At 40.2% G+C, this 27,400-nt stretch overlaps 1 protein-coding gene across 1 annotated transcript; it reads left to right on the forward strand.

Annotated features, from left to right (window-relative positions):
* The first annotated feature begins 5,146 nt into the window (after nucleotides 1-5,146).
* Nucleotides 5,147-26,798, forward strand: nup210 (nucleoporin 210). The gene is made up of 40 exons (XM_028410210.1): nucleotides 5,147-5,795; nucleotides 6,037-6,176; nucleotides 7,082-7,213; nucleotides 7,809-7,905; nucleotides 8,194-8,344; nucleotides 8,932-9,064; nucleotides 9,244-9,402; nucleotides 9,584-9,652; nucleotides 9,741-9,847; nucleotides 10,092-10,232; nucleotides 10,361-10,498; nucleotides 10,683-10,838; nucleotides 11,178-11,385; nucleotides 11,687-11,832; nucleotides 12,621-12,839; nucleotides 12,953-13,126; nucleotides 13,509-13,701; nucleotides 14,266-14,372; nucleotides 14,502-14,606; nucleotides 15,043-15,144; nucleotides 15,261-15,389; nucleotides 15,643-15,770; nucleotides 15,851-15,986; nucleotides 16,068-16,130; nucleotides 16,587-16,766; nucleotides 16,854-16,934; nucleotides 17,377-17,508; nucleotides 17,791-17,949; nucleotides 18,310-18,401; nucleotides 18,509-18,683; nucleotides 19,037-19,212; nucleotides 20,946-21,166; nucleotides 21,511-21,647; nucleotides 22,219-22,333; nucleotides 22,506-22,652; nucleotides 23,236-23,486; nucleotides 23,577-23,781; nucleotides 24,160-24,279; nucleotides 24,711-24,788; nucleotides 25,675-26,798. Exons 1-40 carry the CDS (start codon nucleotides 5,635-5,637, stop codon nucleotides 25,773-25,775), a joined length of 5,664 nt encoding a protein of 1,887 aa, XP_028266011.1. The 5' UTR covers nucleotides 5,147-5,634; the 3' UTR covers nucleotides 25,776-26,798.
* Nucleotides 26,799-27,400: the final 602 nt, after the last annotated feature.

Genomic DNA, 27,400 nt, shown 5'->3' on the forward strand with positions numbered 1-27,400 from the left:
TACAGCTGTAATGGCTCAAATGTGATATGGTAGCTTACAAAGGGTCTACTGCTGAATTTTATCTTCTCAGTATTTTGCCCTAGTTTGATCTTAAGGGTCACAGAGGCACCAGTGAGAATATACATCAGACAAAAGCTGCCTCGGTGGATGAATGGACCGATCAGACAGGCACACAGGCCAGCGGGGCCAGTGGCCACATTGTTTTAGGGGGTCTCCCTTGACTAATCAATGACAGAGATGAATCAGTGGCCCTATTATAAGTTTTCTCTACTCATTATAATCAACCGCAGCTAGCCACACACAGTGAATACCTCCCCAGGTTCTCTTAAATGTCTGCACTGGGAGAATGAAGTCTTTTTGTGTGTCTTTCAATGCAGATTGAGCAGTGCATAGATCAGAGCTGGATAGATCCAGGGGACATCATTGACAGATCAGTCACAGCCTCTGCTTAAGTGACTTGCACACTCATGCTAATAAACACTATTGATGCTTATGGGTGAGTGTTAAATATTTCCATAGCCTGATTGTCAACATGTGTGAAGAAACAAGAACGTGTAAGGACCACTGGCCTGACTCATACGACCATTAATAACATGAGCTCAGTGTCCATGGAGCGCCCTTGTTCCCCCGAGGAGGCTGTGGTCTGTGCAGCCTCAGCTCCTGACCATTAGAGCGGTGAAACCACCGTCAGGTTTTACACAAGCCTTTCTCCCGCAGATGTTGTACAACTGACAAAGATTACATAACACACATTACCGGTGGCCGTCACCCGCTGAATCACACTGGACTTCTCAGTAATAATAACCACATCAGAAATCAATTATCTCTTGTGCTGTTTTAACAACTACGTATGCTGGTTTCAGATTCACACTTAAAGCAGATTCAACGTTAAAAAATAAATCTGCACCTCTTGTAGGCTGACAACATTTGAGGCCCTTCACACTCCAAAGAGATGTCCTCATGGTGCAGGCAGCCACCAAATGGTTTCTTCCCCCCACAGTAGTTGACCCCTCCTGTTTTCTTCTGGGGTTAGAGACCCTCAGTGCAGTAATGGTTCTCAGCCTGTGAGATAATGTCATCTGACACGCACTGATTCGGAAGAGCTAATTGCACCCCACACTGTTGTAATTTCTCATTCATGCATGTCTGAATGGTGACTTATGCCACTACTAATTGCCCCTACCTCATTTTTTTTCTTACACCCAGAATTAAAGTTTGAAAAACACACCTCATTATTTATTTTCAAAAGCTCTTTTAATGATAGCATTGTTACAATGTTCTTCTTGGTTTTGATTAAAACTGATGCCAGTGATGGTGACATCATGCTCTGGCCCCCTGATGCAGCAGGCGTTAGCATTATCTGTCCTCTGTGTGATGCATCGTCCTGCTCCTCTGCCTTTGTTTAAACAGGTGGATTGCATAGTGTTTGCCATAACCTCTGTTGGGTCACAGAGGTAGTGTGTGAAGTGGTCTAAGTTGATGTATTGCACATCTTTCAAGAGTATTATTTCACAAGGACCCGAGCGTGACTGGAATCATCCTCACACTTAATCTCATTACAGCATTGTGTAATACTCTGTATGACCAGATCCCAGCAACAAGTACACACACACATACACATGCTACTTTTCCATCTACCATTTAAAACTGTAGTGTGTTCAAAGGTTAATGAACCTCACATGTATGACCAATAAATGTTTGAAATGAAAAAGTACGGACATGTTTTTTTTATCGCTGTGCTGCTGCAGGTCTGTAAGATAAAGTGAAAAGAGGAAGTCTTTAAAGTAAACCAGCAAAAGCAGGGCACTGAGGCTCTGCAGGAGGGCCACAACATGGGGAATTAAGACCCAGTGTACTGTGGTGAAAGTAAGTCCCCACCTGTGTCTTGTAAAGACTTTCCAGTGTGTAGTTAAACGCTATGCCTGCGGAGGGGTGCAGCTCCACAGGGCAACAGCTTTTTGTTTAGCTATTCTGCTTTACATTTAAATATAATGTGATGTAGTCAACTGCTGGTTTAAGCTACAAACTACTCAGGCTAATACTGTTAATCAAGTCAAATGTGGGTTTTAAGTGAAATCACTTTAACATTACTAGCTCGATCCTCCTAATAGCTGTGTCGGGAAAATATCATGGGAGTTTAGTAGATTGTGTGAATGGATTTAATACTTACAGCTCTGCTGACTTACCCTGATCTCCCGGTTTTACTTTATGTACACCATGTTAATGTGTAGGTGGAGAAGTATATTATTTCTTAAGGGAAAGGGTGACATTTAAGAAGAAATTGCAGAAAAAAATCACCTCTGTATGCACTGTAAAGAAAGCTGCAGAGTTAAGACCCTGTGGACAACTGTACTCACATCACAGAGTTGTAATATTTCAGACTAGTCCCACCTCTGTGTCCTGTTTTGCATTTCTTGGAACACACAAGATCGCTCCCTGAGGCAAAGGCTGATTTCACTGGATAATAACACCTTTTATTATAGCTACCTACAGCAGTTTTTACTGTGCCTCACACCTAGCAGACCCTTACGCCGCCTACTTCTCAAACTATTTCAAGCAGTGACCCTTCCAAACCCTATTACATTTCTGGTAGAAGCAGAGCCACCAGTCTGATTTAGTAAAAGGCTGTGGCCTTCTGCACCCACTTGTTTAGACCAAGCCAAGCATGCTGGCCAAGAAACGTTCCTGATTTCACACCAGGAAGGATGTGACTGCTGATGCATGCCAGATGAGGAGATGCTAGACAAGGATTTGCAAAGCAGCTGCACACATTTGTGATGCAGGAAAATATTTCATGTGCAGCATATGGGTGCTCAGCATGCTTAGTCTGATAGCTGAGATGAAACCTCAGGTGTGGTATGTAATGCTGCATAAAGTGGTAACCATTACCTCAGTAATTTCAATGGAAGTGATGAGTCGTACAGCTCTCATTGCAACATGCTGTTGTTTGAACAGTTACACAAAACTCCAAATGAGTTCTCGAAACTTCCTGGGCTTGATGAAAGGTGGATTCTGAACAACTTCTGTATTTCTATTTTTTTACGGTAAATCCAGCAATTTGTAATCATAGATAAGACATTAGGTCCTGTAGTTACTGTTGTTTTTCCCCTATGAAAAAGGAGATCAGTGGTCGCCATTTTGACTGTGAAAGCGATGTAGTCACACCAACTTCCATATACTCTCCAAGGGATCCATATGCTCCACAACATCTGTCTAACTGAGGCTGTTGTTGCTAAGTTTTCTACAATGTGTCCTCCTAAAAGACAAATCTACCAATCGCTCTCTCTCCTCTAATTGTCTGACAGATTATATAAACACATCCAAGGCCGAGCAACACCTCAAATCCATACAAGCACTTGTATGGCTCCATGTGAAGTACTCAAGTCACAGAGCGTGACATTCAGGTATTGTTTTCCATGTTCACAGACATTACATCATTCACTCCTAACTCCTATGAGCACTGCCCATGGTCAGGGTACAAAGATTAAACTAAATGTAGGAACTGGAGCCCACACGGTGGAGCCTTGTCAAAATAAATGAAAGCTGTATTCTCTTCTCAGGTTTCATTCTCAGCTGGCATCACAGTGCTGAAAGGGTGATATGTCACTTTTTTCAACCATAAAATAGCTTAAAAAAGTCAAACCAAGTTGAAACACCCGTCACTTACGATTGCATTACCTCTGCAGTGTGAATGAACAGCATATCCATCACATACTACAGTTGCAACAACTATATGGTTGTTATATTAAAGCCAGCCTCATGGAACACAGCACCAGTTGGTGATGGGCTTTTGTTGCTAATGCACTCTGACACAAACAATATGTCACCTTTGGCACACAGCAGCATTATGTAAAACACTTCAAAACCGCAGTGTATCAGCTAATCAAGCTGTACATCTCTCTGTGTCTGGAAGAGCTGCACAATCCAGGAGGTGTAATAACTTCAAAGCAGATGAGAGCATGGATCAGAAATAATGAACCTAGTGTATAATTAACAGTCTGTTAACAATTCATGTTTTATCTCAGGACCAATTTTATGCCAGAAAATGAGCTCACACAAGCAAATAAAAAGAAATTCAATTTTTGGAAGTTGAAGAGCTTTGCTTTTCATTTTATACTTCATTAAACTTACATAAATTTTGGTATTCAGCTTTTTTTCCATTTGCAAAACACTGTATTGTTTGAGGAGATATGACACTAAATCTCACATTGTGTCATTGTGTCCTGGGTACGACAGCTTTACAGGTAACCATCAGTGACACCTATGGGTGGAAAGTGGTACATTGCATGTCCTTGACCTATACAGTCAAACAGTCCAAATGCAATGGAGGGATGACTGGCAGCCAGGTGTTAATGATGACTATTCTGACACCTGCATAAATGGCCAATGCATAATATGAAAAAACAACAACATAAGAACACCACTGCTGGAGCCATTACATATTCATCTAGAGATTCTGCTCTACAGTGACAATGAAAAGAGTTCACTATCGTCAAACAGAAAGTATCAGTTTAAGATTTATCAAGTCTCTATCAAGTGAAAACTGAAGGGCATTGCATCAGCTGGTTTATGCTCAAGGTTGTCTCATGTGATGAGGAAGTGGTGCTGTTGTGTTGGATGAGGATGCTGAACTACAGATTTTGAAGGATGGATGTGTAAAATCACCCTCTTGCTACTTTATAACTGTAAATGAATTTCTGTTAGATTATGCAAATAAATGAAAGAATATTCTAGACTTATGGTCTGTGTGGCACAGCGCCAAATAGAAAACTAAAGTACTGAAAAATCCCAATTCCTTCAGTAATCATAGTAATCCAGATGATAATCCCACATCAAAGATTGAGATTGATTCAATTAAATTGGGTAGTTAGTAATAAATGTGCAATATATTTATATATTTATAATTCACAATGTATAACATGTGCAATATCCTCATACTGAATATTGTACATAGTCTATATTTATATTTGTGCACCCACTCCTATGTTTATATTGTAAACGTAGTGTTTTTAATACATTGTACTTGTGTATAGTGACAATAAAAGGCATTCTATTCTATTCTAAAATAAAAACTAACCTGTACCTTTAAGAAATAGCCCTCCCTTACTTCCGCCTTCTGTATGACGTTTTACTCCCGGCATGCTCACTGGAAGTCCAATTATTGCTAATGGCGGGTATTGTACGAAACATGCGTATTTTAAGCTATTGTTTTCCAGTGTGTACTGATACAAAACCGTGAAGTTCAAATGAGTAGTCGCCGTCTATTTTAAAGCTCCGCGAAGGAGAAACAAACCGAATGAGCCGGTGAAGAGCGTCTGAGGACTTTGTAACTGTTATCATGTGGCGGCGGCGGCGGCAGCTCTCCGTTAACTACTGACACAAACTGAAACTGAGAAGCGGGGCAGCGTGTGTCTGACAGCGCGTGTTTGACTTGACAAATTGCTTCTTCTTCTTATGGAGTACTGGCCGTGCTTGGTTGACTTTTGTTTCAGAGCCATAACTTTAAAACTGCTGCACAAATAGTTAACTTAATGAAATGAAGGAAGTTTAGCTAGTACTGCAAGGAAACGTTCATTCATTCATTCGACCATTGGGTTTGACTGTGAATAAATTGGTGCAACTCGTGAGTCGGAAATGAAGCCATTAAAGTTGTTAGTGTTGCTGTTGGTATTATTAATTACCCTTAGCCATGTTAAGGGTAGCTCGAAGTTAAATATCCCCAAAGTATTGCTACCACTTGCCAGAAGCACAAAGATCAACTTCACCCTGGAAACTACTGAAGGCTGCTACAGATGGTGAGTAGAGACCATAAAGGCGGTCATCAACTGAGGGGAGGGCGCATGCTTTATGAAGGAGTGTCATGTTTCTTAGGGCTTGTCAGGCCACATGTCAACCTATTCTGTTTGCACTGTACAAACAGCTGAGGCCAGTGTGTGGGGGCATAAAGCAGCATGGTTGTCCAAATGTTAATTATTAGATTTTCTTAATCCATTTTGAATGTGCTCCAACCCCACTTAACTTAACCTTGTGTTCCAGGTCCTCTACCAGACCAGAGGTAGCCAGCATCCAGGCTGTGGAAGAGGAGAGTGGCAGAGGCTGCTCCCGCAAAGCTGTCCTCCAGGCTCTCTCCACACAGCCCTCCAGACTGACGAGTATCATTCTAGCTGAAGATGTTGGTAAATACAGCAATGCATATTCAGTCACTTAGAAAGTACAGTTTAGGTGACTAAATCATGCATACTTCATGCAAATTCTGCTATTTGATTTAGGTTCATAACCAGCTGGAAGGAAATAATGTTCTGCTACATTTAAGAAGATATTGAGATTGTCTTGCACAGTCCACTTGCACTTCCTGTGAATGAGTTAAAAATATCTGAGTGGAAGCATTCAGGAAATTCTCTTCTAATTAGGTTGCAAAATGCTTTATACGTATAAAATCTGTGTTGTTCTCCTCATTGAACTCATTTGAGCATTGAACACAAAGTACACAATTTTTCACAGCGTTATTCTGGTTTTATTCTGATTATTGTACAGTACTGGTTATTTTATGAACAGAATTGTCTCTGTAGTGGCAGATTTATTAAACAGCAGAGACCAGAGTAGAATATGCAACTGATGCTATCATTGCTCAATGCATTTTTTCGTTCTTCCTTCCTTGTTGTTACGAAATGCTGTGTGTCATCTGATGGACTGTCGTGGATGACTTGGGGAGTTATTTGCTTTTTATCAGGACAATCAAACTTTTTAACCTTTTACATAACTCTAAAATGCCTTCCAAACAAAAACCAATGTAATCTGTTCATACCACTGTCACTGATTTTAAATAAGGTTTACTGAAGTATAATCTGATATCCCTTATAGTTGACCACAAAAGCCACGACATTTGACTGTTCACTGCAGAGAATGCTGCTAGTAGTGAAGGCAGCTTTAGAGCTCTCCTCTCATTTTAATACACTTGTGATAAACCGTTTCAGGCGATTTTATGCTTTGCACTTGAACTAGTGTTTTGTTTCCAAGGTGTTTCACAGCTTGTCCTAGTGAATGTGTAATTTTTTTGCTCTGTTCTGTCTTACATTTGCAGTTACAGGACAGGTTCTGCGTTGTGATGCTATTGTGGACATCATCAGTGAGATCCAGATTGTGTCCACCACCAGAGAGCTGCATCTTGAGGACTCTCCACTGGCACTCAGAATTCATGCACTGGATTCTGAAGGTGACATATATACTTAGTGCCATAATTAATACGTTAATAGCTCCTTCAGATCAAGATGAGTTTTTATGTAATTACTCAGTTCTCCCTTTTCAGAGAATCTGTGCTGCATTGTTTATTTGCTGCTCTGAAGACTTTTCAAAGTAATGACTGAGCTGGCTCTAGGCAGAATTTTCTTTCCCCTCAGGCTGCTGCTGTGAGGTGGCTGTGTTTGTTCTGTTCGACTGCTTCCATTTAGGGCAGGCACACTTAGTTTAATGAGCTGTAGCTGCAGCCTGATTCTGTCTGATGATGGCTCCAGGGTTTGGTGTTTTGGTTTTTTGTTTGCTTTGGCTAAAAAGTACATTTCAGATTCCTCAAATAGAGAAAACTGCAAAAGGCCGGCATGCATCCTGAAATGAAATTCCTATTGGTTTGTGTTTTATCTAATTCGACTGCCTGGAGCTTTCAGACAATAGCAATCAGCATCCTCTTTACTGTCGGGCAAAGTGACCTTAACCTTATAACATAAGTTGAAAGATCTAGTTAGAGTTCTGTCCTGTAAATCTCGTCTACCCTGTTACTCTTAAGATTTATGAAGAATTTTATTTTCTCACAGGAAACACCTTCAGCACCCTTGCAGGTCTAGTGTTTGACTGGACCTTAGTGAAAGACGTAGATGTGAATGGATTCTCTGACTCTTACAATTCATTACGGTAAGCTCGTGGTACATATACTTATTCATGGTCTGTTACATTTAAATTATGCCTAACATGGTGTTTAATGAGAACATTGGATCACAATCCTAAAGACAACAAAGCTGTCAGCTAAAAGCTAATAAAACCATAAAATACAGAAACAATTGTTTTGTTTTGATGATGCAAAAAATTTGTTTTAATGGTTGACTTATCTGAGCTGCTATTGAGTAAGAGAGTGCAAGAGGCCATATCCATATTGATTTGTTCTTTAACCTTGTTTCTGAAGTGTCTCTTTTCTCATTTAAGGGTACTTAAATTCTCTGAATCCACATACACTCCCCCTGGATACATATCTGAAATGGAACGTGTTGGGAAGCAGGGTGATATTATTCTGGTGTCAGGACTGAAAACAGGACATGCTAAATTGAAGGCCAAAATACAAGAGTCACTGTATAAGGTAAGCCATTAAATGTTGATTGATTTCTTGGCTGCTGACACCTGCGCACAGCTGAAATATTTAGAGCTGTAGTCAAACAAAGGAAATGTGACTGGAACGGAACTCAAACTCTATAACTAGTACTGTACCTGGTAGTGTTATACATTTAAATGAGTTGTTTATATGTAAACATAAAGTGTCTAAATACCTGTGATTATATGCAATGTTGATTGTTGAATGCAGACCATTTACAGTAAGATGGATTCAATTATATTTTGGGCTCTTTGAACCGAAAAAACAAGTCAAATATAGAGTGATTTCTGAGTAAACTGGGCCCTCTGTGTAGGAGCTTATCCCCTAAGAGAGTGCAGACATCTAAAAATAGCAAAAAATTAAACGATATCAATGCCTCTTAGATATGTCACAGTTGTCAAGCTCATCTTGTCAAGTTAGTTGCCATAGTTGGCATTTTAAAACTCACCAACCTCTTTATTTTGATATCAGATGTTCAGCAAATTTAAAACATTTCAAGCAATAAAATATTCAAATACTGCAGCCATGTTCAACTGAAACTTGATTGTTTTGTAACCATGGTATCTGTGCCACAGGATGTGGGTGCAGCTGAGGTGAGGCTGCTGATCTTAGAGAACATCCTACTGAGTCCTGCGCATGACGTCTACTTGCTGGCGGGAACCTCCATCCGATACAGAGTGCTGAAGATCAGACAGGGCAAAATCACAGGTCTGACTCTGCTACCTTTTTATCAATGTACGAATCCTTAAGCTCTTTTTACTTAGAGTTTATTTCCAACAGTTGCTAAATCATGAAGTAAAAAAAAATGGAGATGTACCGCTTTCAGATCTCTTTTTTCTTCAGTGAGTGTGCTCCTAAATTAATTTAGGCTTTTGTTGTTTGTCCAGAGCTTTCTATGCCTTGCGATCAGTATGAGCTGCACCTTCAGAACAGCGTGGTGGGGCCCAATGGAAACCCAGATGTCGCCGTGGCCAGTTTGGATCAAAGCACCTCCACAGTTACAGCCGTTCAGCTGGGACACATCAATGTGGTGCTGGATCATAAAAGTATCCTTTGAGCAAATCACACCTGCAGTTATTATAATAGCACAATATAACATTTGTTTTATATGTCTGGTTTTTCCATGTTTTTTTTATCTTGAGTACAGTGTTTGATTATCAGGCTAATAAGTAGTACTGTGCATTTTGTGATTTGCGCAATGACTTTTCCTTAACGGCATCATTTTAGGCCTTCGAATGCAAGGAGTGTCTCGCCTACCGAACAGCACCCTGTATGTTGTTGAACCAGGCTATCTAGGTCTGTTTCTCACTTCTATCATTCATAGTTTTTGACAGTTTGTTACTCAATGTAACTAAGCCCTGCTATCTCCCTGTAATTTTTCTAGGGTTTAAAATTCATCCTGGAGACAGTTGGGTTCTCGAGACAGGAAGAGAATATGATATCCTCATAGAGGTGTTTGATAAATCTGGCAACAAAGTTCACCTCTCAGATGTAAGTACATTAAGATCAGCTAACCATAGTTTGAAAACAATTGGTGGTAAAATTGTATATATGTTGCATTTATAGGTAGAGGCTAGAAATACCACCCGAATTAGATTCTATCTGTAGCTTAGATTGATTAGATTAGATTGCACAGTCAGCTCTAAGGTCGCAATTGATCATGAATTTGTTCCATCTATATTGGGAAAGTTTCAAAAGTTTTCAACCAAATGTGCGGCTTATTTTGATTTTGCAGAACGTCCGTATCAGCACTGGATTCCCAACTGAGTTTTTTAAAATTCTTGACTCTTCTCTGAATGGATCATATCATCGGGTCAGAGCACTGAAGGAAGGCCTGACTCTTATTGATGCCACATTAAAAGCTGTTGTGGATGAAGTAAGTTTATGTGCTAATTTGACCCTCATCAGCCTGTGTTTAATATTTATATTACGTGTCATTATTGCATTAACCTTCTGCCCCTTCTGTCCACTTGAACATTTCCTGTGGCCTCTATTCTGTTTTAGAGTGGAAACATCCACACTCTTGTCAACCCAGTCCACAATGAACAGGATGTGGAAATCTATAACCCCATAATTCTCAGCCCCAGTATTCTCACATTTCCATGGCAGCCCAAAGTTGGAGCATACCAGTACACAATAAAGGTAATTATTCCTTTTCAAACTTGAATAGCTATGAAGGACAGACGTTGATATGACATTTTCTGAATGAGCCTGTGTTTTTTGTAATTACCTGTATTCATGCTTTGCTTAGAATTTAAATGTGAGATCAGTAATAAGAAGCGTCAGTCTGTTTGCATGTGAAGACTCCTGTTCTGTTTTGCGGCAGGCGACAGGAGGGAGTGGAAATTTCAGTTGGACATCCTCCAATATGGCTGTTGCCACCGTGACTGTGAAAGGAGTGATGACTACAGTCAGTGACATTGGTGTCAGCGTAGTTTATGCTCATGATCTACGCAACCCACTACACTTTGGCCAGATGAAGGTTAGTGGACATGGGACGACTGTCACATTTGGAACAGCACACCTAATTGAATTATGTTTTTATTACCCAAATGACTTTACTATTGTCTTTAATAATCAACAAAATATTTGCAAGCAAAACTTATTTCTGTATTTTTTTTAAATTTGGTCACTTCAGTTTTTAAAACTTCATTGTTATAGTATGAAAATATAAAATTGAGACTATAATTAATTCCCTATATTAACCATACAGCCACAAAAGTAACCTAACCTTAACCTACATTTTCAGCCCTTATTCTAACACTCTATAACATATATATATAATACTCTACAATACCATTCTGATTCTGTTTACCTCCAGGTGTTTGTTGTTGAGCCTGTTGCTATGGATTTTGCCCCTTGCCCAGTAGAGGCCAGGCTGGGCCTGGTTTTGGATCTACCCCTCAGGATTTTTGGTCTGCTGGGGGAAGGCGAGGAAGGAGTGAAAGAGCGGGTCATGTTGAGTGACTGCTCCCACTTTGAGCTGCTGGTTGAAGAGGAGAATCCTGGTGTCTTTGAACTGCTAGACGGTGACTTGCAGCCCTTATACTTTTTCTTATTGTGTCATTTTACTGACATACTGTAGCTGGAGTGACAGTAAAGGGTACTGGTCGGAACAAGAATATTATTTATAACAATTCAGAGATGAAACTAGTCACTACCTAATTGAACAATGGAGCAATCGATACCAAAAGTTTGTACGTTGCAAATTGTCATTACATTACATTGATCTTTTTCAAAGTCCATTTGTTTGCAGGAACTGGACGCGTTTCATTGCATTGTCATATTGGACTCTTTGACTTCTTCCAACTCCATCCCCTCTTCTTCCAGGGAGGCTGGCTCCAGGCCAGGACCACTGCAGTGGAGTGAGAGCCAGAGCTCTGGCTCCTGGGTACACCATGCTAACTGTCAGCTACACTCATGGCAACATTTACCTCAGTGCCAAGATCACCATAGCTGCCTATCTTCCTCTCAGAGTGAGTCCTAAGGTCTTGTCCTTGACATTATTCATGAAGGAACTTATTTTGCCTTTTTGTAATTGATAATTCCCTGCCAGAACTTTAATTTTCTTTTGTCTAATGCATATGATAAACACATTTCGAATGATATTTGGTGCAAGGTGTAATAAGGAACTTGTAGTCCTACTTTTGTTCTTTTAGCTTTTTTAGCTTTCATCAAAACTCATGCACACAACATTTGTAAACACAGATCTCCCCCAACAGTCAAGGCAGAAATGCAGTGATCAGCGTGTGTGAAAATCTTTTCCTCCTGGGTTTCCTCAGTGCATTTTAATTATGCATCATATACTCACTGCGATGATTTGTTTTCTATGCATGGGCACCGGCTAAGCTTAAGAATGAAACTGACTCCAACTATTGTGGTAGAGTGCTAGATTTAACTATTATGCATGTATGAAACATCTTGTCATCCTTGAACTACAGTAGCTTTGGTTTTTCTGCACATGGGGAAGGTTTCAGTCCAGTAATATGATGTTTGATGCACTGTATTTTTAATAATGGGATGGGATTTATTATTCAGAAATTGCAGACATTTTTGCTGTTTCTCTTCTTCTTTAGCCCTGGCAGCTATAGGTTGACCCAGTTTTGTTGCTTTGCTGTGTTTCCTCTTCACAGCAGAATGACCAAGCACATATAAATGAAAGCTCACTCTCATTACATGCTCTCTATAAATTAGATTTTATTTTTTATTTCCCCCAGCGGCCTTCCCCTTTTTGTGTAATTTCATTTTTCTCTTTTTATGGCAGGCGATTGACCCTGTGTCTGTGGCTGTGGTGACACTGGGATCATCTAAAGATATGCTGTTTGAGGGCGGGCCACGGCCGTGGGTTTTAGAACCATCAAAGTTCTTCTGCAACTTGAGAGCTGAGGATGAGTCCAGTCTGAGTCTTACTCTGACTAGTCCCTCATCTCACAACTATAATCAGCACTGGGTCAGAGCAGCCTGCCTGGCTCTCGGAGAGCAGGTCAGAGAAACTGTCATCATTGTCAATTAAACGTTTGTTTGTGTATACAGGATTCTCCTGGTTGTTTCCTTGTTGTTAGATGATTGTGAAGTTATCATTATGTTGTTCTTAAGGTCCTAGAAGTGATGGTGGGGAACAAAGCCAGTGTGACCAATCCCTATCCTGCTGTCGAGCCAGCTGTGGTCAAGTTTGTATGTGCTCCACCCTCTCGGCTCACTCTGGTCCCAGTATATAGTAGCCCACAGCTGGACCTCACATGCCCACTGCTGCAGCAGAACAAACAAGTGGTATGTGTTGATTTATTACAAATAACACTGAATTTAGAATGTGTACATATAGAATTTGGTTATTTCTTGAGTCATTCTGGAAGAATAGTACTGGTTGTGCATCAAAAGTGCCACCACACTGCATGTGTGTGTTTTAATACTGAAAATACAACACTTATTAGCAACAGTCAGATTACCACAAAAGGGTTTCTCTCATTCTCTGTAATTTAAGCTTGCAATTCAGCAGAGAGTGACATGTGACAACACCTCCTGTTTTTCTTGTCCCAGACTTATGATTGATTTATGGATTAATTTAAAGATTGAAATGACTGATAATGTTTTTCTGTAATGTTTAGAAAATATTTTTTTAACTGATCATGTAATTAATCATTTTTTTTCCTAGGTACCCGTCTCAAATTACCGTAATCCTATTTTGGAATTGGCTGCTTTTGATCAACAAGGAAGAAAATTTGACAACTTCAGCTCTCTAAGCATAGTGTGGGAGTCGACGAAGGTGTCACTAGCCAGTATTGAACCCCCTATGCCCATGGAGCTTCACCTGCTTGAGGATGGCAACAAACAGAAGAAACTTCATGGTAAAAAAAAATGTCTTGCATTTTATTTCGTTTTTTAAAAGTAGGGTAGGAGATTTGAAAACTCAGTGAGTCAGCCAGATTTTGACAGTAAACACACACCCCTTTCTCTCGGAGCTCACCCCGAAGCCACGCCTCCCAACCAGTCTGTGACTTCAACCATCATACACGTACCTCTCTGATGCGTGCAGAGCAGGAAGAGAGCAGCCAACCAGCCAATACTCCGCGCAGGTGCGCCTTGTAGGATTGGCTGATGTTTTTAGCATTTTATAGCTTCCACAGATGATTCATATTCTTCGTTTTAAAGCGAAACTGCTGAACTAATCGGTTGCTATCGGATTGTAAAGAGAAGTTACACTAATTTAACAAAAAGTGCATCAGAATAAAATCTCCTACCCTACCTTTAAGAGTGCGGGTGAAAGGCTTTACTTTAAATGAATGCTGTGGGATGTGTTCCTAAAACAACTGGGGGAACTGTGAATAAACTTTCAGCCTAGAATATGTTTTACTGTGCGTCCTGGCTCTTTTTGAAGTACTTTTGATTTGTCTTTACGTTTCTTTATTCAGGACGTCAGACAGTTCTTGTCCATCAAGAGACGGGCATTGCTGCAATAACGGCAACAGCTCTGGGTTACCAGGTTTCACATCTGACTGCAGCTAAAGTTCCCACTCCCGTAAGTGAAGGCAGTTTGTCTTTTATAATGCAGGTCTGATAGTACAGTACTATCAGACCTGCAAAATAAAAATACATATGAAGCTAACGTATTATTTCCTGTTTAAACTTGTCTTCCTCTTCTGAACAGTATGTCCCCTTGATACCCGTCTCAGCCACTCTGGAGCTTTTATTGGTTGAAGATGTGACAGTTTCTCCTGTTGGAGTGACTATATACAACCACCCAGACGTGCGGGTAAGAGATTTAATTATCACATTAACTCCTATCTGTGAATCCTAACACTCATAGAGGCTCATTATGAGTTGTTTTATTAAAAAGTACAACAAAAAGGCAATCTACGTTTTAGCCCACTTAATGAATCAATTCAGTTGTTTCTAATCTTTGCACTGGACGCAGTGGGAGTGCTCAGCAAGCTTTCCTCTCTTAATCCTCTGTCACATAGTAGGAGCAGTTTTAGCAGGTGTAGGGGTTAAATAACAGCTAGTGACCTGTGTAAGAGGATTGTAGAGGGTAAGCATGGTCAGGGGTCCCCTTTGATGTCATGTTCATGGACAGCTGTCAGGGAAAAAAAAACTAAACATTGAACCAGGGTTGTTTCTTAAGTCATGGAACATTTAGTCATGTAATGATTTACACTATTACATCGTACTGACTGCATTGTGTTTTGTAGGTGAACCTGGCTCTGCGAGAAGGTTCAGGGCATTTCTATGTCAATACCAGCAATAAAGGGATAGTGGATATTGTATTCCAGGAGGGCCAAGGCACAGCTCAGGTAAGATATGTGGATGTGGAATTACTTTACTTCAGAATTTCTAAATGGGAAGATAATATGACAATATTTATGTTTAAAAGAAACTGCATGATTGTTCTTCTTTTGTGTGTGCTTAGGTTACTCCTGTCCACCCAGGCGTGGTGAAGGTGATGGTTCATGACCTTTGTCTGGCTTACCCAGCTCCAGCCAAAGCCACAGTACATGTTTCTGACATCCTGGAGGTTTATGTGAGAGTGGTTGACAAGGTTAGTTTCCATAATCCCACATCCTGGAAGATCCAAGCACTGCTTGACTAGTTAATCTCTATTATCAGAATCACACATTCCCAGAATGCCTCAGTGATATCTGAGCACTAAATATGGTTTATTGTCTACCAACACTTTCTTCCCCAGTTTAAGTAAGTCAGCCTGTCCTGAGCGTTGATGATTAGCTTTGCCCTTCCTGTGAACCAAAATGATTGTGGCCCTATTGATGAATGTAAGTCATTTTCCTTTACAGGTGGAGATTGGCAAATCTGTGAGAGCTTACGTCAGAGTCTTGGATGATGATAAAAAGCCATTTCCTGCCAGCTATTTCCAGTTCATGAGTCTTAAACTCAAAGCAGCTTCTTCCATAGTGTATCTACAGTAAGTAACATGGAGTTAGTTGGAAAAGCTGAAAATGAAAGGACACTACGCTGATTGATTTATTGATGTTTCATCTGCAGACCTTTAGCAGAGTCCGCAGAAGATGATACTGCTGTTTTCCTGGTGAACGGTGTCTCAATCGGACAAACCACTTTATCAGCTGTTGTTGTAGATAAAAATGGGAAAAGAATTGCTTCTGCACCCCAGCCAATTGAGGTATAACATAGTGTTTTTCTAAAATATTCCTTCAGATTGTTGATTGCATGTTGCCCAAATGATCAAACTTCTCTTTTCTAGGTTTTTCCACCATTCAAACTCATCCCAAGGAAAATGACTCTGCTAATTGGAGCCATGATGCAGGTATTTGGGACATTAATGGATGGGCTGTTTGTGGAAACAGCTGGCCTTAGTTTTTTTCTGGTTCTGAGTTTATCTCCTAAGAGCCCTCTGCCAGAGCTCTTGTGGAAGATGACGTGAGCCTAATTGCTCTTGGTTTAAACATCCAGCTCGCCTGTCATTTGCCCCATCTTTTGCTCTAATTAGAAAGCATTCACGATGTTAAGTGTTTCACTGATTGCTGAAACTCAGTAATACATGAGGACTGCACATTATATGTGTTGGCTCTCCATTTTTATCATTTTGAGTGGTTTATTACACAAAACAATAATAGCTTTCAGCAAATTGGTTTCAGGCTGTGCATTGATCTGAAAGCGGTTGACCAAACCAGCTTGGTCAAGCCCCTTTATTTTGAGTGACATTCACTTGTTTTTTTACATGTTTTGTTTCCCTGTTCCCCTTTTAAACCCTTTTTTCTAGATCACATCTGAGGGTGGCCCTCAGCCTCAGTCCAATATCCTTTTCTCAATTTCCAATGATGAACTAGCATCTGTAAATGCAATGGGCCATGTCAGGGGCATCGCCATCGGTAATGTCACTGTGACTGGACAGGTCCAAGCTGTTGATGCAGAGACTGGAAAACTCGTCATTGTATCTCAGGTAAATGTATTTAAGTAAAGTTGTCCGTCCCGTGTTATCGCTTGCTCAGCTTTTACACACAAGTTAATTGGTCGGTTGTGTCCTCAGGATCAAGTAGAAGTCGAAGTTGTGGTTTTGACTGCCATTCGAATCAGAGCACCAATAACGAGACTGAAGACAGGAGCACAGGTATGAATCTGTCCACAGGCAGGCAAACAAATCATATGAAATTTAGTGTTCAGCTTTTTTTTCCCTGCTGTCTTCATGGTGTATTAGTTTGAAAATGGCTCATAGTAGTTTGAACATCACTGTGTCTCTAAATGTCACTTTGCATTGAATGACCAAACAAAATCAAAAAGAGGCTAGAAGAAGAAGAGTAGAGGCGAATCTGATCCTCTCCCAGCAGCTTTCTTTTACAATTTATCTCACACATTCACTTGCCAGATTTTTCCACCCTCCTTCTAAAGTATAGAGTTGATGTTCACAACAAAGGACTGTGGAAGTGCTAGGCGTTGTTGCCTAGCAACAATAAATGGAAAAAGCTGGATGTGGACATAGACTCTTTTGTATGATGGACTCAACATTTAGAGTATGCATTGCTGTTTGTAATGATGTATCTGTCCTTTTTTAGATGCCTGTGTATGTGATGGGTCTGACCAATAGTCAGACCCCCTTCTCCTTTGGCAGTGCTCTTCCTGGTCTTACCTTTCACTGGTCCACTACCAAGAGGGACATCCTGGATATTCAGCCAAGACACACAGAGGTACCCTGCACTCACTGACTTTTATTCTTCCTTTTGTTATCACACATGGTTTCTGCTACTGCAGACCAGTTCTATTTTTGGCTTCTGTTTCCCTTTGATGCTTTTATCAGATTGACTTAAGATATACTGTCCCTCCATTACATGTTTTGTAAGTCAGCCTCTGCTTGGCTCTGCTTTCTTTATAGCTTCTGCTTTGCCTCTACTTCCTCATCACTGTTGCCATTTTATTTAATTTGCAGCTGCTATTTTTGCCATTCTCATATAGGCCCCTTTCTTTTTCAGGCTAATGTGGAGCTGCAGTCAGTGCACAACTTTGGCATGAGGGTGACTGGAAAAACAAGGGGGCGGACAGGGCTGAAGGTTGTGCTCAGAGTTACTGACCCCACAGCAGGGCAGCTAGTGAGGGATCTGCAAGAGCTCAGAGATGAGATCCAGATCCAGGTACTGGACTTTTCCTACACTGCTGTAACACAACCACATCTGTCTGTCCCTATCATGTGTATTACAAATACTTTACAAACACATATTGTATATAGTTCCTTGTTTATCAAAACCATGCATTTCTGCTGCCTATTCATAAAGGGGAACACTGTCATTTAAGGCAGCAGAGCACTGAAACTGCTGAGCTGTGGATATCTCAAGTTGTTAATTTGGTGAAGCGATAACACTGCAGATTAGATTGAGCTGAATGCATCCAGCTTCAAACTTTATTAAACTATGACATGTCACTATGGCAGAAACATCAAAGAATTATTAAAGCCCTTTAATAATTGGACATTTTAACATTTTGCTTTGATCAAGGTCTTTGACAAACTGCAAATGCTTAATCCTGACGTAGAGGCCGGGGAGTTACTGATGGCTCCAAACTCTGCCCTCAAACTGCAAACTAACAGGTGAGGAGCAAGCATCTGCACAGTGTACTTTTAACTTTAATCGCATTTAATGCAAAAATGTGTTCATTACTCAGAGAAACCTGATGTGATGCATTCTTGTCCAACAGGGATGGTGTGGGTGCACTTTCCTACCGAATGCTGGATTGTCCTGACCAGGTTGTTACAGCTCAAGTGGATGATAAGGGCTTACTCTCCTCCGGCTCTCTCACTGGCGTCTCCTCTCTGCTGATCACGTCGCAGGAGACCTTTGGTGTCAATCAAACACTCATACTTGCTGTGAAGGTCAGTATAAGAGAGAGTGTGTGGAAAGTGTAGTGTCTTCTAGATATTGGCAGTGAATTTTATTTTCTGACTTCCTGGCAAAAGCTGTGTATGGCTGGCTGTTTAAAGTTTTTCTTCTTATTGCACATTTTCCTCTTAGTTAGAGCGCAGCTAGTAAGAATATTAAAAAAATACATTTTCCTGTAGAATCTATATGTGTTGTCTGTATATTAAATGGCAACAGTGTCATGTGTCACAAATTTCCTTTGTTTTATCTTATCTGCCACAGTTGAACCATGTCTGTCTGTATTGGCCCTTGCAATGACAGATTCTTCTGCAGTTACTGAACACTGATCATTCCCTTCCGTCCTCAGGTGGTTCCGGTGTCCTATGTGCGCTTCAGTACCAGTCCAGTGCTATACACTCATACCAGAGAGAGCCTCAAAGCCTTTCCACTGGGAATAGTACTCACCTTTAATGTTCACTTTCATGCCAGCACTGGAGAGGCCCTGCACAGCTCCAACTCCCTTCTAACATTCTCCACAAACAGGTCAGTCACAACGTAGTTGTTAATTAGCATCAGGGGGATTGCTGATTTTTTTTTTTTACTGACATAATTGATACTTCCATAGAATCTCTGTATGTAACTTCTAAACAAGCAGAGGACACAAGGAGATATGAAGTAAAAAGGCAAGGTTTATTTATATAGCACCATTCATACACAAGGCAATTCAGAGTGCTTTACAGAGTACATTAAAATCACACAGTAAAAAGCAACATATTAAATCATTAAATTAGAATTAGAAACAACATAAAAATTAAAATCATAAAAGTGCAGTTAACACAGCAGTCATATACAGCTAAGATTAAAATATAGGCATTTAAAAGAACGCTGCAGTAAACAAATTAAATAAATAGACTGTGATGCTTTTTAGTGCTATTCATCTCGTTTTTCTGGGCTTTACATAAAGAGAGATATTCAAGGCTTCTCTTTGAGTAGTCATTTGTGAAATCTTACAAAGCCCATTACTTAAATTCTGCCTGAAAAGGCTTGTCAACCCTCACACTCCTCCTCCTTCTCTACCAAATGTATTTTGGACAGAATCTCTCTCTTTTCTTCTTCTTTATGTATTTTTGTATTTTACATTTTTAGTGTGAAGTTTGACAGAAGTTACAAAACATGATGACCACTTGTGAATAATGTGAATAACCTTGGTAAGGTTACTAGGCTTGTGCAGTCAGCCAGCATTTCCAATGTCTTGGAACAAATCTGATCCAACTCACTACTTATCAGGCTTACAGGATCTGCTGCTAAGATCTGAATATCACAGGGCACCTGTAGAGTCCACGCCTTAACAGTGCAGAGCTGCTTTAGCTCCATGTGAAGGATCAAAAGCATATTAGCCAGATGGTTTTATCCCAACAGCATACATCTATAGTAATGATATTTTCTATGCTGAGCCACTGCTGTGATTCTCTGTGCCCGTTCTCTTTGTTCACACTGTGTGCATTAATAGATACACTGTCCAACCAAAGCAGGTTGAGTTCATGACAAGGTTTAGTGGAACACTGTGAGGTTACAACAATAATTTACTTGGCTGGTCCTTCAAACTAATTTCAGATGGAGTTGTTTCCACCTGAGTGAGTGAGCTAAATTAATAGGAGTTCTGGCCAGGGAGGAACGTTGCTGCTCTTTCGATGAGGGACTCCTTCATCTGTCTGCACAATAAATTGATTCTATTACCTTGTTCTCCAGGTGGTGACAGACAATTTTGGGAAAAAAAGTAGCAAAATGAGTAGCAAAAGGCTGATAGCTTTGGGACAATTACTTGCCTGTGATTAAATCGTATTGATTCTCCAAGGGGCCAATTGGATTTTATTTGTATCTCGTGTTGGAGCTGTGTGGCAATTTGTTCTGAAAGGATCAAAAGGTAAAAGTAGGGCAATTTCTGGGGAAAAAGTAAACAAAATAGCAGGTAGAACTAGGGGGAAATTACAACCCTGACAGTGTTGGATTACAGGGAAGCATATCATGTCATATCATATCATATCATCCACATTTGACTTCAGTTTATGAAGAATTGTCATAGTGTAACAGAATTTACCAGTTTTTGATCCAGATATTATTTTATTTTTGTGCGTTTCTGAAATACACATGTACTTTTGAAAGAACTCTATTCTACAGGTAATAATAACAGTTAAAAAAGGATCTTGAGCTATAGAATATTCTGACTTTGAAATCTGAGTAGCACTTAAAAATTGGACCTCTCTTCTTTCTTGCAGAGACGACCTAGTGCAGGTGGGGGTCGGACCTGGTAACCACACCCTAACAGTGAGAACAGTCAATGTCGGGCTGACTCTTCTCGCAGTGTGGGACAGTGAAAACATGGGCGTGGCGGACTATGTTCCGCTTCCTGTCGAGCACGCCATCCATATGCACGGTGCGCAAATACTGACAGTGGGAGACGTGGTCTGCTTCCATGTCCAGTTAACCAGCCCAGACGGTAAGGGAGAAAGCAGCACACACACTGTACAGTAACAGAAAATTGAATAAAAGGAAACAGAAGAAATTTTGAAAGGTTAATAAAATGTTGGCTTTAGATTTGGCATTGTAAAGACGACTGCTTAGTTATGATGTGATATTGTTTGTTGTACCATCACAATGCAGTTTATAATTTTTATTACTTGTGGCATTAGAAGTCTTTTATACGCTGCTTTTTATTGAATTTCCTGTACTATTTATCTGAAGTCCCTTTAAATGTTAGTATTCCTCTTGACTTAAAAGGTGGATATATTTATTTAATGTAGTGTACATACTCTTTTTCTTTCTTTCTTTCCTCCCTTCTAGGTGGTCATGGTACTTGGAGCTCCTCTTCCAGTGGTGTTCTTCAGGTGGACCCTAAAACTGGTGTAGCTGTAGCCAAAGACTCTGGGACAGTTACTGTGTACTATGAGATCCCTGCTATATTGAAAACATACAGAGAGGTATGTTGTGTGTATGCTGTGCTTCACAGACAGGCTGTAGGAGTAAGTCATGTAGTCTACCCTGGTAGATCTTGTTTGGTTAATAATAATATATTATCATTCATCTTCTTAAGAATAGTGAATACCTAGTGTGCATGTGTGCATGACATTACTGCTGTTGAGATTCTCATATATAATGTCGCTTGGAAAGGATTAATTGGCTCTCTGGGTGTTGATGCCACTCTCTGTCTTGCAATCCTCCATCCTGCTCATGAGCTGAATTTTAAATTGGCTCCTTGTTAAATGAATATTTTCTGTTAGTGAGAACTGATGAGATTTTGCGCTGGGTGTTTCATTTCGACAACATGAACTGAATAAAGATAATGTTTTTTTTTATCATTGACAGAAGACGTTGATGCAAGTTGAAGTAATGTTACACTAAACTGTTTTAATTAGTTTGTTTCAATGACAGTCTGACATGATTGATGTGAGCAATTAGCTGTGGTTGTAAATTAGGCTGTAACTATTCTGAGCACACACCTGAATTCTCATTGGACTATTGGTTGTTTTCTTTGTTTGTGTGGTTTTGCAGGTAGTTATAGAAGCACCTACCAGGACAGCAGCTATGGCACAGCCTACACCTGTCAGGACTGGCAAGGAGACAAAGGTCCTCCTTACAACCAGAGAAAGAGGAACCAATTTAATTGGTACTGAACCATCCTGTCTGTTTGGGTTTCTGTTCCCTTTTAGTCTTTGCACTTAGTATTCAGATACGAAGGTTAATCTCTTCAAACTCAAATAAGACAAACATGTTTTCAAATCGTGCAAAATCATTGGTTTGAATGACTTGACTTCTTTTTTTTATTGTGTCCACTTCAGGAACGTGTTCCTCTGCCCAGACTGAAGTCATTTCACAGCTGCTGACAGAAACATCTGTAAGCTGTCATCTCAGCTTTACAAGTGACATTGTTGACTTTCCTGCCAATGATGTCTTCAAAACGCACGTCAGCTTTGACTCCAGCACTGGTAAGGCTCATCTGTTTTCAGCTTATACAAAGTCGATGACCATCTGACCCTTATGTGATTGTTGCACTTTATTGTATTAACTGTTTACACTTTTTTAGGTGTTTAGTTTTCCAAAATAAAACTTTGTGGTGCAAAATTCATGTATGTCCTCCGCACGAGGGACAATTAAATACCGTTTACAAGGGCATAATCAATATCTGCTTTTCCTGTGGAATACATTTACCAGGGACTATAACAGGTGTCCAGTTGATGTAGTGAACTGAGTAGACTCCCTATTGCTTGAAAGCTCTAGCCTAATTGTGTTTGGGGTTTGGGACTTTACCCCAGTTGCTGGCTTATCTCTGGGATCCAATATGTGTGCGTGAGGCTGTAACCACCCAGCTGAATCTGGATGAGTTTCTAATGGCAGCGTGTGACTGTGAAATGACTTTTCCTGAGAAGCAGAGGTTAGAACTCAAGGGGGATTTATACAGTAAATAGCCTGTACATAGCTTGTGTCTCTGTATGAATAAGTTGGGGGTCTCTAACACACAGGCATCTTTACTTAGTTTTGCACATCCTCTTGTTCCCCTGTCCACTCCAGGCTTGTACACATGTTCCATGACCTTGCAACCCATGACAGACCAACAGACTCGTTTGATCAGCGTATCCATGACCAACCTGCTGGTGAAGGCAGGCCTGAAGGGCAGTGGTTTCTCTGGGGAGCAAGTCAGCACCAGGCTTCCCATAGAGCCAGGCCTCTACTCAGACCAGACTGAGCTGCTGCTCTCAAATTTAAACCCATCTGCTGAACTCACAGTCCACGGTCCTATTGCTACACTGTCCAACATGGAGGTCAGACACTACAATAGAAAATGTAACAAAATATGCTTTTTTGTTTATTAAAGGGAAGTTTAAAGGTGTCCAACACTTTGATATTTTTAGGTGGTGTGTACGTCTCCCAGCATTGTTGTCCTAGAGAAGGAGGTGCACGAAGGCTTCCCCAGTTTCTCTAAGTACGCTGTCCGTGCTGTGGATCCTCAGGCAGCAGGTTCTGCTTCCATTTCCATAAGCAGCATTTCCACGGGCCAGAGTCTCGTCATCCCTGTCACTTTGATTTACACAGCTGATGCCAGCACCTCTGTGCAAGGTCAGATATCCTTTCAGTGCAAATGTCAAGTCGATGAGCCTTGTGTGTTTTATGTGTAATGTCACGAGAAGCAGGCTGTTACCTTTCCAGGAATGCAGAATTCAGCTTAGCTAGGACAACAACAGTGGCCTAATTTACTGAAGACAATGAGGAATTCACTGTAATTTGCATTTTCGTCTGCTGTTAATTCTGTCTGTAGGAAGTTGCATGTCTGGTGAGGCAGGTTTTTGTCATTCTGTTCAGATATCACCGCTCTTGTAACGACCACCATTACCCTTCCCTGACACAGCCAATATTTGTTCATGTGTCGTAAGTTCTAAGGGTCAAAGGGGGTTTGACAGCCTGTTATCTCGTCCGCCGCTCTCTTTCTCTGAACAGCTGCTCCTCCAGTTGGCTACATGGGGGCGGGGCACTCACTGCACAGCTTCATAAACTCCTACCAGATGATGTTCTGCACCCTGTTCGCTCTGCTGGCCGGTACAGCTATCATTGTCATCGGTGGGTCACTTAATTTCTGTTGGAACTGCTTTGCTCTTATGAGGTTATGAGTTAGAGTAATGGTAACAGAGTTAAAACAAAAACATTTTGTTATTTTAATAAATAAGGATCAATTACACACAACTCAAATTAAAACTTAATTGTGGCATTGTTTAAGTGCTGAAGCAAAAGGTCTTAAAAAAAAAAAGACTGTGAAGAACATCATTAATCATTTATACTGTCAAGGCCACTTAAACAGGTTTTACTTTTTTATTTTAAATTATTTTTTTTACATTTCTTTAAGAGATATTGCTGCTTCAGCAGTTCGTTCATAGCTGAAGGACAGTATAATACTTTAATAATTTCTTCAGAGTACCACTCTTTTTGCCTTTGAGGCTTGCACTGCTCATCCACAAACATCTTGATGTTTTTAAATGTTTTTTCCCCTACAGTCTTCCACTCCATGTTCTCTCCAAAAGAACAAGCTTATCACCCTGCTTTTATCCAGAGGACACCACCACCATTCACAGGTGGGACACTGTCACTGTTAACACAACTTTCCACACACTCGTGTACAAAAAGCACACATCAGACATGTTGTAAATGGTGGATGCATTAATCAAAGGAAGTCAGGCAAACCAGGAAACATCAGGCCAATCATGTTATTGCACTGACCTGGAACAGAACATGAAGTTATTGGTTTAAACTGTATAAAATGTAAAATAGCATGGCATGTGCTTAAAGCCTCTGTTGGCATGATTCTCAAATGTTGGTCACTCTGTGGTGGATTGAGCCTTAAATGGAATTGGCATGGAACCCTTTACTTTATAACCCATGGAGTAAAAATTTTAATTTTATATTATTATTATTATTATTATTATTATTAGATTCTACTGCTAAGTTCATGCATCCGTGTTTTTATTTGTGAATGGAAATGATGGCTCTTGCCAATCCATTTAGGCAGTTTACCCCGACCATAACCCAAAATAATGGACAAGGATGATCCTGATCTTAGAAGCTTTTTCCACTCAAAGGAAATATGCCATTAAATATGAGTCAGTTTTTGATATTCAGGCTTATGTTGGTTTTACATTGGTAAAGTGCAGTTTCTAAGTCCTATAAATCTGTGTTTAAACTAATTTGAAAAAGACAAAGGAGGTATCTGACAGAATGCAGGACAATATTCAGAAATAGATTTGTTGCAGGCTTGCCTACTATCATAAATTAAAGATTGTTTGGTTGTAAAACAAAAAGTATTGTAATATTCGGTAAGTTAATCATTCAAGAGACTACTGTCACAGTTGAAAAGCCTGTGTCTGCCACAGTATGATATGCTGTGTACCAAATGCCTTTTCATATTTCTATTGCAAAATCTTTATTTACTTTATTATTAAATATTTGGTTGTTTTTCTCCAGGTTTTGATTCCCCAGTTGCAAATTCCTTAGGCACATTGCCTAAGATCGACCCGAGCAGCAGCCCCAGGTTACGCCTTTATTCTCCGGACTACAAGTCCTGATGAAGCACTCTGCCTGGCTTCTATTCACCACAGGCCATTAATGCATAAAGAATGTCCCTCTGCCCCCCAAGAGTGCTGTGGGATGTGACGGCAAAATATCTGTTTCTTCAAATGTTGGTACAGATCAGTTTGAAGGCGATGCAACAGTGACGACAGGGCTATGATTTTCTTTGTGTGTATGTTTTTGTGTGGAAAATGCGTGCCGTATACATACAAATTATGTGTGTGTGTGTGTGTGTGTGTGTTCACAGCTATACGTATCCTGTATGTATTTTTGTGGTCTGCTATGGAAAAACGTTTTTATACTCTATTATTAACTGACATCTGTTGAGCGCTTGAAAAGCAAATCATTAGTTTGTGCTTTAAAAAAAATGGCTTTTTGTGTTTGATCTTTGCATATCATATGTGACATTTAGTAACTCAGGATGAACCACAGTCTCATAGAAAACAAACCTTAACTTGAAAATGTTTATTTTATGAGCAAAACGATGCCCACTGTTTTGTTGTAGCTTGAACCACTGAAACCGTCCTCATGAACCCTTCAAATGTGTAAAATCTAGCTAACCATGAAAAAGGTTGGTCTCCGTCTGCGTTTTGGGCATTTTTTTTGTTTTGGGGAAGAGATTTAACTTCCCAAGTTTTTGAGCCATAATACATGCAGCTCCTGTCTAATTCATGAATGTGAACCAGTTACAAAATGTGAACTGCTGTTCAGTTTTTATCACAGAAGCGCTCAATGTGACCTGGTCTCATTTCTCTCGTTTGTTGTTCCAACCACATTTCAGAGACAGATTACTGTAGCATTGTTTGAGTTGACGTCAAAGTGTGATTTCGTTTAAAATGACATATTTTTGTATTTAAAGGTTAAATAATGTTGACAAGGAAATGTATTTATAGTAGCTAGTTTTGCCATGCCTTCCAATCACATGTGAACAGCTTTCAGCACATAATACCAGACACAGGTTTGCTTGTGTGAATGATATACTCCTGCCAATCGCTAATTAAATTTGTGTTCGATATTTGTGTGCGATGTCAGAATTATTTCTCAAAACACATTTATAAAAGCATGAACATCTTTATTTGAACCAGCAGCACTGGTTTTGTCACTGACGACCTGCAATTTTCTGCATCAATGCTGTTTCAGTACTGTTTGTACATTTTGTTTGCCTTGTTGGCATCTAATCTTTCTGATCTCAGAGATGTTGTGGTGTTCCATATTTTAAAAAGATTTGCTCTTACCACTGGTACAGTTCCAGACAGTCAAATTGGGATAAGAATTAGGATATGTTCCAATAAGGAGAGACTTTATTCCATTTTTTTTAACCATCTTTACAATCAAGAGGATGTAGGAATGATTCGTGTTGTGAGGGGGTAGGTAGTGAGGAGTGCACTGATGACTGCATGTGAACACATGGAAATGAAGTGGAGGAGGACCACAGCAATTCACACTCAAATAATTACAAACTCCTTTGCTTTACACACAAACAGCAGTGAATGAGATTAGGGTGTTTTCCTCCTTGCTGAGGATATGTAAAAGGTCTTCGCCCGCTGATCATTTATCGCACATCTCTTTGTGAGGCCATTCTGGATTGCTGTGGTGGGTCCCATGCTGTCACCTACAGCAG

Source organism: Parambassis ranga, chromosome 7 (assembly GCF_900634625.1).
Source record: "Parambassis ranga chromosome 7, fParRan2.1, whole genome shotgun sequence".
NCBI classification, from domain to species: Eukaryota; Metazoa; Chordata; class Actinopteri; family Ambassidae; genus Parambassis; species Parambassis ranga.